Below are 15,943 nucleotides of genomic sequence, written 5' to 3'. Positions count from 1 at the left end.
ATTGTGGATTGAACTACCCAACAGCATATTCAATCTCCCTGATCAGCTACAACATTACAATGTCCCTTGCATATTAGTGCATCAATACAATTGTAATAAATTACTTTTTCATTACTTTTACTTCAGTGAAGGATCTGTAGCTTGTCGGTCATTGGTGTAATAGATGAGGCCGTTCAGCTCTGCACACCACATTTCAGCCAGACAGCAAAGGAAGCAGGTTTTTTTTTTGGGGGGGGGGGTTAGGTTGAGAGCACAGAGAGGGGCAGTGTGAGGTGGAAGCGAGCGGAAGGTGTTTCAGGCGGGAATGGAGATGGGGGGGGGGGATGTTGAGCGCAGCCCTGCTCGCTGGTGCAGTTGATGGCTCTCACAGAGGCCGGTTTGTGGCCCTTTTAGGGGGGAGAGTTGGAGGGAAAAGGGGGAGAGAGGGGAGGCGGACGGGGTCTGTCTGCACACTGAGGTCTGTTGTCCTCTCGGCAGCCTCCAGCATATGGCCGAAGCATTAGGACTCATCGAAGAAGAAGAAAAAATAGACTTCCACTGAAAAAACAGGCTGGAAAAGTACCTCTCACTCTGTCTGGGAGCAGCTTTTTCAGACTGAAAGTGCGTCACGCTCACCCCACCTTTGACTGGTGACATTGTGAAACGTCTGTCAGCACATTTAGCACAGTATTCATGATCAACCGGAGGCACTGATAGAATCAGCAGTCCCATCTACTCCTCCTGCGTGCGTGCGTGCGCATAGCTTTGTTTTCAAGCATCCAGCTGTTGTCGTTTTTCGGAAAACGCAACAGTTGAACATGTGAAGTTCTGCTTCAGTGTTCTTGCTGTGGGTGAGTGGCACGAAGCCAGACAGCAAAATCAGTAAATCTTTCTTCTTCAGTCTACATCTGAGTTTTTATTTTTTTACTGCCATCAGATTCTGGAGTTTGCGTGTGAATCAGCCGCCAGCTTCAAAATGACATGAGTCCCGGTCATACATGCGGCGTGGACGAGCCACGCCTTTGATGATTCACGGCTTCCTTGTTAAGATAATGTCTCTATATGCTCTCTTTGGAGGAAACGGGGACAGGATGTGGTCGCACCTTCTTGGCAACACCTCCTGCCCCTATGGCTCAAGACGGCCGCACGTTGGTGGATCCCCCATTTCAACAGCTCACCACCTTGTGCATGAGCTGCTTTGACGCTGTGCTTTCTGCTCCGTGTCACTGACTTTTATGCGGCTTGGATGCCAGTGGTTCCTGTGAATAGTTTGAACCGCGAAGCTTGGCGTCCAGCGGTATATTATAGCCCGGGGTTCTTTGATTTCTCCAACCTGGAGCTCAAGTAAAGGAAAATTGGACTGACCCGAGGAATGAGGCTCGTGCTAGCAGTCGTGCTCCTGTAATCCGAGGAACCGGTGGCATGATTTCTAATAGCCGCAGTTTAGTTTAAACGGTTGAAACTCAACTCCCCTTTGACTTTCAGAAGAGTCGCTGTCATCATGTTGATGACGTTCTGTCGTGGGAGGTTTCCTCAACTGCACATATTGTGTCTGAGGTTTCATTGGAGTTCTTTGTGAAACCCCGCAGGTTCAGAGTCTGTACGCCATCACTGTGCTTTGAAGTGCTTTGATCCACTATATTGACGTAAATTGGGGAGCAGCACGCTGGCTGTCCTGTTGTGCTAAGCATATGGGGTAAATTGATTCCATGTGTGAAGCCCTATGAAGTAGAGATCAGTCTTTTCCATAGAAAAAGGAAGGTGGGGAGATCCAGATGTGCTCAGCGTTTACTCCCCTCCGGGCAGAGATTTGTAGAATCAACATTCTTCCTGGTATATCAGGGAATGATCCTTCTTAATTTGTTTCCTTGTGTTCGATCATCTCGGTGCATTTCTCATGAACTCCCCGTTTTCCTTCTGAAGCGTGCGGCCGACCACATGTGAGGCGTAGCTGCTAACGACGTAGCGCTTTCTTCGGATGACGGCTACGATTGTCCTCAGCAGTCCCTCCGCCATTCAGTAATTCCGCTCCATGTTTTTGCACGAGTTCAGGGCCAAAGAGGAAGCGCTTTGGTTTCTTTGGCACACAGCGAGACCCCGGCCTGGTCGCCCCCAAATTCAGGGAGTCAAAGTTTGCCTCTCGTGTTTCTTGTGTAAACACCGAGTTTGCTGTTTTGATATGGATTTTCTTTCTCCCTCAGAGAGGTTCAGAGAGGAGAGAAGCTGTGTGTGTGTGTGTGTGTGTGTGTGTGTGTGTGTGTGTGTGTGTGTGTGTGTGGCTGCAGTTCAGCAGAGAGAAGCCTTGAAGTGGTCTGCATGTTTCAGAAAGGAAGTCATCGGGAGTGGAGGGAGTTGGAGCATATTTTCTTTTGCAGCAGTGACAAAGTGCATTCAATAAGTTAATGTGGGTTTTTATCTTTTACTCCCCTCCGTCCCCTTCTTCCTCTTCTCCTCATCGCTTTAGTGTATTAGATGCAGAGATTCATTTGTTTGGGTCCAGAGCATCATAAAGATCAAACAGCCAAATTGGTCTCTTCACCCAAATATTTTTTTTAAATACTTTTTATGTGTTTGAATGGGGGGGGGGGGGGGGTCACAGACACAGACAGCAGGAGGCATCAGACAGTTTGTACACCACTTGTTCAGCAGAGTCAGAGTGATACTAAGAGGGGGGGGGGAGCAAATGAGAGAGTCTGCGAGGGGGTGGGCCGGGAGAGCCAGACAGAGTGGGAGGGGGTTAGAGGAGCGCACGAGAGCGAGGGAATGAGGGGTTATGGAGAGAAGGAGACTACAGAGAGAGAGTCTGCAAACGGTGACTCTCGCCCTCAGTTTGTCCGAACTCTCTGAGGTGGTGGAGGAGCGTAATAAGATGAAGGAGCTGTGTGTACACACCTCCCCCTCTTCCTCTGCGTCTCCCGGATGTCCTGCGAGCCAGTCCTCCGTAAGATCAAGCCACACTGGGACCCTCGGACCTCCACGCATGGTGTCGGGGGGCTCCGCTATGGACATGGATCCTCTTGGGCCTGAATACGTGTCCATGTGTCTGTTGGCAGATGAGTCCTACCAGAAGCTGGCTATGGAGACCATGGAGGAGCTGGACTGGTGTCTGGACCAGTTGGAGACCATCCAGACCTACCGCTCTGTCAGCGACATGGCCTCTAACAAGGTAGGACAATTTAGCCCACATATTAGTCCATGTATATGTGCAAACAGCGCATTTGTCAAGTTTTTACATCCACATGTCCAATGACGGGACTTTTAAATAGTCACGTATGCTCTCTAATGGATGACACTTGATTTCCATTTGAGCTGCATGTTATGCGTCTCTTGTTTTAGACAATTAGATGATCAGAATCATGCATCATGTATAGAGCGACGTCAGGTAGCGCCTCCTCCAAAACTCCAAGACGTCAGACAATTTAATCAACTGGCATAGGAAGCGTTTAATCTCCAAATTGACAAATAAACACTGATATGCTCTTGTGATCACATCCTTAAGTGCAACTTAAGCTCTTACTATTTGTTTAACTGCGTCATTGCCTGCTCGATCCACTGACAACGACCACAGGCACACAGCACACCTACACTATATGTTGTGTGTCGGAAAGACGATTATTTCAAAGGTTCAATCCCAGATCTAACTACTGTTCAATTTTACAGAATTATTATCGTTATCACAGTGTGTATTCTGTAGAACGCTATCGACACTGAGCTTGTTACGGTGACCTGACTGACTCGTACACGGCTGTACAATTAGCCTTTGTTGCATCGTGGTTGCCAATTCCTGCGGTGTATGCAAAATGTAAACGTTTGCCACATTGACGCACTTGCAAAGTAACAGCCTTTCTGTGGTCGTGTACGGGCATCATCAGTTTATGGATCTCCTGTAATAACGAAATGTAAAAACCATGTTTTGCATACATGACGACTGACCCATTGAAATAGCATAATCCCCAGTATTCCATGGAAAGGGCTGTTCTGCTTCACTGTCTTTACCTTATTCAAACTATGTGAGACGTTGGGTGTGTTGTACTACCGGGCTGAGCTTCAGATGCACATGCAGTAGGAATTCAACTGCACACAGATGCATTTGTCATTCATGTAAATGTGGGGATTTCGGCTCCGTGGGACATTGGTCCAATTTTTCAAGTGACGTCATCATAAAAGGTCACACTTAAGTGACAGACGTCCGTTTGTCCGGACTATAGTTTGAGATTAACAGAGAGAATTAGGGATATGAATATTCTCCCACTAGCTGTTAAGGGGGCCACAGCTATGGTGTGTATGTACAAGGAAGTAGTGTTGAAATAATGGCTGATGTTCTGTGCCAATAGATGCCATACAGTATTGCATGTAACAATATAATGCATACCAATTAACTGCAGGTTGGCAGTTTGGTGAGTCAAAACAATTAATGTAGGATAATAATTTCACTTAACGAGCATGTCGGGAAACTACAAATGCCAACAGAACAATAGCAGGCGTTATGCTTTGGATGTGACTCTTGTTGACAAGTGTTCACCAACTTAGTGTATTGTGTTGGCGTGCTAACATTTGCTAGTTAGAAATGAGTACAGCTGAGTCTGATGGTAATTTCATTAGCCTCGCAGACATTCAGTTATTTACCATGGAGAGCTGCGGGATCACTAAAGCTATTGCATTTGTCCTCAGGGGGACATGAATGTCTGTAGCAAATTTCATGGCAATCCACATCGATATTTTACTGCAGAACAGATATTTTAACCTCATGATGATGATGATGATGTAGGAATGATCAAAATCGTTGGAACATCCTCTGGGCACCATGAATATCTGTGCAAAACACGAGACATATAGACGGTGCTATCCCTGCTAGCGTGGCTAAAAAGACAACTCATCCATTCTCATCAATTGGCGTGACAACATGTTGGTTTGAATCTTTAAAAAACAAAACAGAAATCAGCTTCCTGGTTGAGTGAATCGAAATAAACACTTTGTGGTGTTTCAAGGCAACACAAAGCAGCTGTTTGGAACTCATTACTTCCCTTTGGTGATCGTTTTATGTGCGTATTTCCTTTGTGAAAAGCTCAACCAACTTACTATGCAGTGCCCGGAATTACTCAACCCCCACGCAGCCAGTGGAGACTGTATGGCGGCGTCAGATTATAAACACCCAGGGTGGTGTTGTCCATTTCCGTCTGTATTCTACACTGTGGTCTGAGGGCGGATTGGGAGGGGGAGGGGTGTTGTCGGACCGTAACGGGTGACTGTGACCGTGACACCAGTTTCCTGTCTCTTTATTTCCCGAGGCCATCCCCCCCCCTCCTCGCTGTCTCTGCTCCCTTGCTCCCCGACAACAATAGCTTTGCTTTGGCCATGTGCAGCCAGGTTGAGTCTTTACAGCCAACCAAGCGTCACTGGGACTGTCGAGACAATGAGCACAAGGCCCTGCAGACGCACACTAGCACATCCACTCGGTCAGGCAGGCCGGGCACATTGTTCACCCTGAGTCAGAGTCCTCCCAGTATGACCCAGCAGCACCGCTAAGCATTGTTGACCAACGTCTTGAGAGGGGGTCAATAGTTTATGATGTACAGTTAAGATTCGGCAGTGTTCTACATCGTTGTGCAATTGTACAGGGAGGGAAAGAAATCCTTTGTTGGTCCGCTTGCAAAATCATTTCATCATTGCACCGTTGATGCAGCATCTGCAGACTTTTGCTGCTTTCCAGCGTTTAAATGACGTGATGTTTTGACAAAGAACCCGTTTTCTTTTTCGGAACCAGAGGATGTAATCGAGCCCACGATCAAACCCAGGGTGTCTCCACATTGGGTGTCCAAGGGCACAGGTGTTCCCGGGGCGACGGGGGACCACACACCCTGCTGACCGCCAACCTGGTCGCTGTGACCTCAGAGCGTGGGAGCGGCTCCCCTGCACCCTCACTGTCATTGGCCTCGCCACACTTCCAATGCCGATGCTGGTGACGGCCTTGGACAAACACTGCCATCTGAATCCAGTTAAGAGGAGCGTAGCGCTTTGCGGGTTAGCGTGCGAGCGAGTAGGAAACTTTAACTCACGTGTGGTCACTTCAACTTTTAAAGCACTGCCGTCTTCAGAGGGGGGGAAAAAAAAGACAAAATGATTGAAGCAGATGTAGCGGTGGGTCTGTAGCTGCTGCAGCGGTAATGGACATTAAATTACAGTGTTGTGATTCAGTTTGACTGAAAGGGTGGTGAGCAGATCAGACAAGCTGCTGTTGTGATTTTGGTGCCCACTTGTAATTGAAAGGTTTTACCTCTGAAATCTGCTGATATCATGGAAAATAAGCCTTCGGAAGGTAAATATGAAACCTGCTTTCACCTTCTAGGAAATGCCTCTTTCTAATGTTGCTGAACTGTGAAAACTCGCTGGGTATCATCCACCGTGTGTTGGCACTGTAAACATCCACGCGTGGGACAGAGGCAGCATTGGATCACTCTGGACTTTGTCAGATTGCACAGCAGAGGTATTGCGATACGCAGTCCTCTCCGTCTCTGTTCTGCTCCAGTCAAGTTCAAAGTGTGCTGTGAGAACTGAGCTTGTAAACTTGTCCATTTGACTTTCTTGCCGCAGGGCTGACTGTGTGCTCAACACGTTTTCTGGGACTTTTCAGTGATGAACTCAGGTGTGTTAGTTGTTTGGTGCCTGAGGCCATTGTTAGGAAGCGGGATGTCTGCCAGTAAACGGACTAAATTACTCTCAAGTTAGGGAAGTAGGTGGTGACACATATTCAGGCCTGTGTTGGAGGGAGGAGCTATCGACCTTTTGTTAGGCCAGTCAGTCAAGTCGCTATATGTTTCCTGCCTGACTCCACTTCAGAAAAGAGAATCGAGGGAGGAAGCAGGCCTCAGACCAACAGTTGTTTTTTTTTTCGTGAAAGTTACCAGGATTTATTTTGGCTTGTGTGAAGTGACAATGGGACTATGCTCTGAAAATCAGATGCAAAACTTTGGCATGCTTACAAGCTTGAAAAAGGTGAGTTAGTTTTCGAGCCGCTTGCATTGTTCTGTGAGCGCGTGGTCTGCCATATAGAGAGCGTGTTATACATGAAGTCATTCATAAAAAAATGTATTCTTTCATTCATTTGATCAGCGGTCGTTTCTTTGAAGAGCATGGTTAAATGTTGAGTTTAATTTGCTTTATTTTACTCACTGCATTGAGAATTTCTTTGCTTGTTTGGATTCCGGCCAGTAAGACTAAACAAGTGGTGTGGCGGCATATTTAGCTTTATTAAAAACACTTTTGACACATTTTGTGTTCATGTAAATGAGTTCGTTAGCATTGCCACACTGCGAGACAGTGACTCCACTGTGCGCCTACTTTGAATATTCAAAGTGTATGAGGCATCCGCTCATCATCTTCTGAGAACTAACCACAAGGTTGTTTTTTTTGAGTGAATGAAACTTCTCGAGGTTGCCTAAGCTCCGTGTGAGCCCACTTTGCTGACGTAAAAGGATGTATGAGTTCACGCCATGCATTGAGTAATCTTCTGTCCTGAACACACTCATTGACCGGTCATCATGCTGTGCGTCTGAGCTGCACCTGATGACCCCGGGTGACTGAAATGTGTCTCTGTGGCTGATTTCTTTCCGAGAGGTCACTTAAATCCATGCTGCTCCGCTGCTTTGAAGAATCAATTACAAGCTCCCTTTCAATGGAATAAAGTCTTCGCATTCCAAGCTCACATTTATTTTGTCCTTATGAGCTCTCTTTGATTTTTATGGAGCGCCTCTGGCAGTTGGGGGATTTAAAAGCAGCCCATGCTTTGAATAGTGGTATTCAGTCAAGCAGATGTTAGCAGTCTGCTTGGCCTAGACAGCTGTTGAGATCAGAAGGGAAAGGACCCCATTGTACGAAGTAAAACAGCCCTGAAGGTTTGATTGCACCATATCCCATTGCATTCATTATACAGATTAGGGTGTGATTTTGCGTTACTGCTTCTCTTTGTTGACAAGAAAAGCTATTTAGCATCAGAATCTGCCTTCTGTAACAGAAGCTGTGTCCTTGATTGTGTGCTTTTGCAATGCCGAGCCCAGTTGTGTCAATCCAGTGCTTCTCTGCTACAGCTTGTGTGTTGTACATGGTTGTGTGTGAAGTGATGCAATGAGTTTATAGGAGGGGGGGGGGGGGGACCACCGTGAGAACGATGGCATGGGCCACGTGACTCTGTTGCCATGGCGTTCAGGTTGACGTGCAATTGGTGGTCCTCTAGTGGGCGGCAGACTGAAAACTCTCATCCGTTTGTCTCCGATCACCTCAGTTGGGGGAGACAATAGCTGACATTGAGAACAAGAACAGGTCTTTAAAATGTACTGGAATGAATATGAACTGGATCGTGTACAGCAGTTCATGCAATGTGCAAAAATAAAGACTTCACCCCAATCTGGTAAATGGATACGCGGCATCTCCTCATCCACGTGATAAACGCTTTGAAGCCTCACATTGCGCAGTATGCGTCGGATCTGTTCTGCATTACTGAGCAAGGAGAGCCAATCGGGAAGGGAGGGAATCCGAGTTGGGGAGGGCTGAAAGAGACCGTGGGAGGGGGTTTGCAGAGAAGCTCAGGAGTGAGGGAGGAAGCTAGAGACGGAGAGAAAGATGTGGGGGGATTCTCCAAACTCCGATTATCTGCAGTGCTGTGCATGGCTCAATGTTTAGCGAGGGTGGGAGGCAAAGAGAGAGAGAGAATCCATCAGTCTGCCACAGGAGATTCTACAGCTAGCGCTCAACGCCCCCCCCCCCCCCCCCCCCCCCCCTCTATCCCTCGTTTCCTTTCTCCCTCTGTCTACCAGCCTGCCCTTCCTCCCTGCCTTGCTAAATCCGGGCTTGGGAAGGCTGGATTTCCCCCCCTGCATGTCACTGGATGCCATTTGGATGGTGGCAGGAGAATAAGGAGGTTTAGAGAGACGGACAGAAGCAGTGAGAACCGAAGAAAAGCAAAGGAAATATTGATTGCAACCAGGGGGATTCCATCACTCTCGCCAACGGCTTGCAGTCCTGGAAAACAGCGGGGCGACGCTACGAGGAGGCGCATTTGGATAGCGATGTGGGGGTCCGCCACAGCCCCTCTCTAGACCTTCAGCTGGGGCACTTTTACCGCAGTCGACCGCTGGAAGGCGGGGATTTGGTGGCGCTTTGTGCTTCAGGTTGTAGGGCTGAGCTCAGCCTTGGGGGTCCACTCAGAGAGGAGCATACAGGGCTTCTGCTGGGGAGCGCCAGGGGCAGCACAGCTCAGCACAGCTCAGCACCATGCCTGAGGCCAACTACCTGTTCTCTGTGTCCTGGGGATACATCAAGGTGTGTCTCAGAGGAGAGTTGGCAAAGATGGGACGTGTGTGTGTGTGTGTGTGTGTGTGTGTGTGTGTGTGTGTGTGTGTGTGTGTGTGTGTGTGCACATACTGTATATTCAGGTGTTTTCACTGTAGCTGGTGAGATATCTGTTTTGATTGCACACTTGGATGTGTTTGATTCCCTGGAAACACTCATAAACATAAAAATGATGACAATGTATTCTGTATATTGTTGTTATTTGTATATAATGTGTTTGTTGTTGAAATGCTCGGCAGTCAATTGTCTTCGTGGCTTATTCAAGCCAGGACCAAGAAGACATAAACACTGACCTTATATGGCGCATTAAGAAACAGAGGCCGTGTTCTCATGGGACAGTGGAAAATAACAGGAAGTGCTTTATTCCTTTGCTCGGAAACCTTGTAAAGATCATTTAACCTTATGTATTTCTTTTTTCTATCTCTGTGTCTCCAGTTCAAGAGGATGCTGAACCGGGAGCTAAGCCACCTGTCTGAGATGAGTCGCTCAGGCAACCAAGTTTCCGAGTACATCTCCAACACCTTCCTAGGTGAGCACTGCAGCACTTATTCAGACACAAATTCTAATTTGCAGAAGTGCAACACACTTAAATGTGCCGTTATCCTTCAGTAATGACACGTACAGTCTTATATGCGTCAGAGGTTACCCAAAGAAAATCGTAGTTAGTCTGCTCCACTGCTCTCAAACCAGTCTGATCTGGTCTGGTGGGGGGGTGGGGGGGGGAGAGTCCCCTCGCTCTGACTGCAGAGCGATGTGGAGAGGGAGGGGGTGCTTATACTCGGGGAAGACTTCCCTCTGGAGGGATCAGGGGCAATGAGCGGGGAAGAGGGAGATTTGTTTGTGTGCACACGGTGCCATCATGCATTATTCATCTGGAGGACAGCCGTGTTTCCTCGTCTCTCAAAAAGCCCGGCAGCGTTTCGTGACTCGCGGCCAGCCAGTTTCCCACCTTCCCATCCGACTCACCACCAGCACACAGCCCAGACCAGCCAGCTTATCTGGGCTGTGTGCAGACAAATGTTCTCCTCTTGCTTGTTAACACGCCTCCATCTTCTCGCCTCGGGAAACAGCGAAGCCTAAAAGGGAAGAGAGGCTGGATGCATTGTGAAGAAACCGTACCTCTCCTAACAATAGAGGTGGTGCAGCGAGCGAGATCGCTGCACGATAGAGACGAGCGCAGAGAGACGCTCGTCTTTGAAGCTTCGTGGTTTCGTTGTCGTCTGTATTGCAGCTAACACCTGTAGTGAGATCATTTTGTGTCTTCCTGCGCTTTGCGGAGGATGCAGCCGAGATATTCTTCTCTCGCTGCGGTGTATGTGGTGCACAAATTCAGACCGAGGGAGTCTTGCGTTCTCACACACCGTCGGCTGCGTGAGAATCTCATTCAGCCAGCAGAGAAACTCAATCACATGAACCAAAACACACCTGCATACTAACGAAGAAATACAGTATGACATGAACATTTTGGCCGAATGTGAGCCAGCAGCCATGACTCCGTGTGTTGTTCTTGTTACATCGGGGCTCTGTTTCTCAGAATGCACAGGCCACCGGAGCATTGTCACATATCACTTCTTGAAAGCATTTAGCTTTTTCACCGTCAAGAGGAATTTATTTTTAGCAAAGTTAACTGTAACTGAAGGATTGCTTGCTAATTAAGCAACTGTCAGTGCCGCTTTAATGTGTTGCCACGTAGGTGTGAGAGGTCAACTATCTCCCCGTGTTAACTTTGTTTACTCAGGACAAGCCAGGAGGCTGATACAACAAACCCGAGCTTATTTTGTTTTTGTCCTTGGAGTAACTGAAAAGTTTCTTTTTTTAAATCTTTTGTTGTTCTTATTTTGTGACTTCTATTTCTCTCTTCTGCAGACAAGCATAATGATTTGGAACTTCCGTGTCCAGTTCCTAAGTCGAGGGAAAGGAAGAGGAGACAGGGCCAAAAGCAGCAGCAGCAGCAACAGCAGCAACCGGGTGGGATGATGACTCACATCAGTGGGGTGAGGAAGGTCAGCCACACACCCAGCATCCCTGGAACCACCAGCAACCGCTTTGGGGTCAAGACGGACCAGGAGGAACTGCTGTCGAAGGTAAGCGATTGGCGGGTTGTTAAGCGAAACAAAAGATATAACATGAAAGTTGTGCGATTGGCTGAAACACTTTGTCTCGTCTATCCTCGAACAGGACCTGGAGGACATAAACAAATGGGGCCTAAATATCTTCAAAGTGACCGAGCACTCCCACAACCGACCGCTCACGTGCATCATGTACTCCATCTTTCAGGTCAGTGCCTTGCCTCTTCAGCCTCCTCATCTTCCTCCTCATCGTCCAGTCAGAGAGAGCTCATGAGAAGAAGCACGAAAGCGTTCACAAACACATGCTTCTATAGAAGGCGTCAGCTTGTGCAGTATGTTCTCTGCTACGTTCAGCTGTCAGCATCGCTACAGGGACATCTGCTACCGGGACATTAGCACTCTTGAAATTGATTTCTAGCTGTGAATCAGCCTGGCAGGAGGGCAAACTGTTTTCATATTCAGCCTCTTCAGTAATGTGCGATTCACGATTTGCTAAATCCGGTTTAGGGATCGATTTTTTTAAGGTCCGATCACTAGTCTGCTGGCGGAAAAACATCCACTTCTAGGAGATGCTGACACACTTCTTCCTCTGTCGTATGCAGGAGCGAGACCTGATGAGGACGTTCAAGATTCCAACCGACACCTTTGTGACGTTCATGCTGACCTTGGAGGACCACTATCACTCCGACATGGCTTACCACAACAGCCTGCACGCCGCTGACGTAGCCCAGTCCACACACATCCTCCTGTCAACGCCTGCACTGGATGTAAGTCACTGTGCAATGTCACCATTTTTTTTAGTAACAAAGTTTGGCATATCTTTGCTGTTTGTTGCTGCCAAATTGACACGTAGTTAGTTACCTTCTGTTTACTTGTATGATTGACATGTGGCACCATTAAAGTTTGTCAACCATTGCCTGCAGCTGTTTCTCAAGCTCTTTGTTATGCTTTAATGAAGTGACTGGAAGTGTCGTAACTAATACTGGCATGCCCCAGAAAGTGCATGCCAGGAAGGATGAGTCATGGAGGTATCGGCCTCAAACAATTGTCTGATACCTTCCCTTGTTTGGCCAGTTTACTGACTGTGAAGTTAATTTCTTCTTATTTTTCTTCCTTCTCTTCCAACACAGGCGGTCTTCACAGATCTGGAGATCTTGGCAGCCATTTTTGCTGCAGCCATTCACGACGTGGACCACCCAGGAGTGTCAAACCAGTTCCTCATCAACACCAGTGAGTCCGCTTTACTGTCACTTCTCGTCCGTTTAGTCGACAGAAATATTTGCATGGTTTCATGGGATCTGGCTCCAAAGGCAAAAATGTGGGTTTTTAGAGAGTGCATGGTTACCTGACCTCAGTTTAAAACGCTAGAGCGCCAATTTAATTTCTTTCTTCCCCTCCCTCCTCTGCCTTTTAGACTCCGAGCTGGCTCTCATGTACAACGATGAGTCGGTGCTGGAGAACCACCACCTGGCTGTGGGTTTCAAACTGCTGCAGGGGGACAACTGCGACATCTTCCAGAACCTCACCAAGAAACAGAGGCAGACGCACCGGACGATGGTCATCGACATGGTGAGGAAAACTGTCCGCACATCTGTCTGATCCGAGTTTTAGCTTTCAGGGTGATGTCTTGACTGCTTTATTGCTTCCCTCTTAAATTATTTCTTACATGGTTCTCTGTGTCTTTCTCTCCTCCAGGTGTTGGCAACTGACATGTCGAAACACATGAGCCTGCTAGCTAATCTGAAGACGATGGTGGAAACCAAGAAAGTGACGAGCTCTGGAGTTCTGCTGTTGGACAACCACACCGACAGGATGCAGGTAAGAAGCATGCCAGTGCACCCACATGATGCAGACACTTTGGCACACAAGAAAGAGAGGCACGAATGTGGATTTATTTATTTCATTTTTTTGTTGTTGTCTTTGCAGGTTTTGCGTAACATGGTTCACTGTGCGGACCTGAGCAACCCGACCAAGCCTCTGGATCTGTACCGGCAATGGACAGACAGGATCATGAATGAGTTTTTCCACCAGGGAGACAGGGAGAGAGAACGGGGAATGGAGATCAGTCCGATGTGCGACAAACACACAGCGTCGGTGGAGAGAACACAGGTAGAGAAGACGCACATTTAGCTCCAAAAATAGAATTGTGTTGTTGTTGTTTTTTCATGTTACTGACATTCTCTCTTTTTAAAAAAAATCTTTTCTAGGTTGGTTTCATCGATTATATTGTCCACCCTCTGTGGGAGACGTGGGCCGACCTGGTCCACCCCGACGCCCAGGACATCCTGGACACACTGGAGGACAACAGGAACTGGTACCAGAGCATGATCCCCCAGAGTCCCTCCCCTCCGTTCGACTCCAGTGACGGGGAGGGCGGCTCGCTTGAGGAGGTGGAGGGGGGACCTGTGGCGAGTAAATTTCAGTTTGAGCTGACGCTGGATGACCAGGGTGTTGACGGGGAGAGCTCCGTGATGGAGATGACTGTCAGTGTGATACCCCAACAACACGCCTCCGATCAGGACGGGGTTGAAATGACGTGTGACGTCTCACCTGCGGAAACATAGCTGAACGGATGGTGTTCTCAGAGCGCAGCATGTTTTGCTGTTTTGGCTGAAATCATTTAATTGCAGTAGAGCAATCCTGCAATGTCGCTCTTTTGGAGCTGCCTGGCAAAGAGGGCCTGACTGAATGTTGGGCACCCGTGCAAATGAGGCTTGGAAACCCCTTTGGCAGTTTGTTTTGAGCCCCCGAGAAGGGAGCCGGAAGAGGTGTGTTCTTTAAAGAAGGGACCACCGTCAGACTGCAGAGGCAGGGCTGAATCTCACAGACAAAGAAGGAGGACAATATGTGTCCGTGTACTGGGACGAGTAACAATTCCAAACTTGCACTTCAGGACGTTTTTTTATGTTCATTTTAATTATTTGTATTGTGTCGGGATGGGATGCCATCTGGTAAGATGTCCAACCAAAAACTACTCTTCGGCAAGTTATTTGTACCCAAGTAGTTTTTTTTCTAACACTTAAAAAAAAAAAAAAAGTTGTGTGCCTTTTTTTTTTTTTTTTACAACCGTTTCTTTTTGTAACTGTTTTTATAATTTATTGAACTCGTTCATGTAGCTGTCAAATGTGTCAACTTTTCTACAATAAGGACACGTTTCTCTCACACAGTCTTCCTCGTGTTCTGGCAATAGTATAAGCTTGTTCAGTGGATGTATTTCTAAAATCAGACGACTTCCCAGCACAATTTGCACTTTGTGGCATCGGACAAAGAGACATTAAAGTAAACATGTCAAACATGTTTGGGTTTTTTTCTCCAATAATTAATTTCATCAGCAATTTAATTCTTTGAAAATGTAAAAAAAAAAGCATTTTGTATTTTTGAGTCCAAAAACCTCTCAAGAGAAACAAAAACAAACTCCAAAGATCCTGTAAAGAAAGCACTTTGATGATTTCAATGCTTGAATAGTCAGTCGTGAAACAAATCATACTGCTACATGTCAGGGATCAGTTTCACTTCTGGTCAGAAGTTTGAAGAGTTCAGGCAAATGAAAGCCAATTTATTTCGTGAATTTCACCATAAATATCTCACATAAAGGTTAGAAATCTGTTTCCTTGTAATCCCCCCCGTTTCGTCAGCTCACACAGACCTGTTGTGTTAACAGCATTCTTATGAATAGGCTTCAGGCGTGACTCGTTTTGAGTGACTGTAAGAATGTGTGCACATTTTAAAAAGACACCTGTTAGTGATATAATAATTGTATCTTGTAGTTTTTATTCCAGCACTTTGAATATGTCGACAGTTTGCAGCTGGTTGCTGATCTGTCCAACACTACCTTAAAGGTACCACAATGTAAGGTGCAACCTTCACAATAAAGGGTGGGGGGGGGGGGTGCCAATATCGTGCCATGACACGATACCTCCGGCGTGTGTGTGTGTGTGTGTGTGTGTGTGTGTGTGTGTGTGTGTATGTAAACAGAGTTGCACAATCTTGTTGCACCCAGCTGTGTTGTGCCGACCCTTCAGCTGTTTGTAACACTATTTATTATCTTTCTCCTTGTATATGATGATATTGATTGTTAATATTTCCTGTATATTTGTTATTATTTATATGCACTACCAAGTATAAAATCACAGTTTGAGTGAACTTGTCTGGTGGTTCTGTTTTATTGTATTCAGCGAGCCGTTTTGCTATACGACCGTGACATGAAGTTATGCAGCTCAATTTTGATCATTTGAGATGTTTTATTTTGAAATTCTAGCCAGAGAATTGTGAACAGTCCGAAGCCACCGCAGCTGGTGTGGTGGAGAAGACGTCTGGCCTTTGTTCTTTTTCTTTTGTTCCTGGTGGATGATGAAGGCTGGATATTTACTGCAGTATTTTGTGTACAGTGACTGGTCATTGTACAGCTATAGGAATATTTGCTGGAATATATTGCATTGTTCCAAATATATTTTTTCAGTGTTTTTCCTCACATTATATGGTAAAATGGTGTATGTTGTGCTCAACAAATGTTTTCTATCGGATTAATAAAATGGGCATGTATTACAGAA

General features: G+C 46.8%; 1 protein-coding gene across 1 annotated transcript in view; it reads left to right on the top strand.

Moving 5' to 3' along the window:
* The window catches only part of LOC306789331 (3',5'-cyclic-AMP phosphodiesterase 4B-like), a 44,714-nt gene extending 28,771 nt beyond the window's left edge, over positions 1–15,943 (top strand). The window contains exons 9-18 of the mRNA XM_079285232.1: positions 3,033–3,145; positions 9,760–9,853; positions 11,191–11,408; positions 11,503–11,601; positions 11,996–12,160; positions 12,524–12,623; positions 12,808–12,962; positions 13,089–13,211; positions 13,320–13,502; positions 13,601–15,943. Coding sequence (XP_079141358.1) covers positions 3,033–3,145; positions 9,760–9,853; positions 11,191–11,408; positions 11,503–11,601; positions 11,996–12,160; positions 12,524–12,623; positions 12,808–12,962; positions 13,089–13,211; positions 13,320–13,502; positions 13,601–13,957 — 1,607 coding nt within the window. The 3' untranslated portion in view covers positions 13,958–15,943. The remainder of the gene's footprint in view (positions 1–3,032; positions 3,146–9,759; positions 9,854–11,190; positions 11,409–11,502; positions 11,602–11,995; positions 12,161–12,523; positions 12,624–12,807; positions 12,963–13,088; positions 13,212–13,319; positions 13,503–13,600) is intronic.

The sequence above is a fragment of the Melanostigma gelatinosum genome, assembly GCF_949748355.1.
Source record: "Melanostigma gelatinosum genome assembly, chromosome: 15".
In the NCBI taxonomy this organism is placed as follows: domain Eukaryota; kingdom Metazoa; phylum Chordata; class Actinopteri; order Perciformes; family Zoarcidae; genus Melanostigma; species Melanostigma gelatinosum.
The sequence above is the reverse complement of the archived record's forward strand: the minus strand, read 5'-3'. Positions and strand labels throughout refer to the sequence as shown.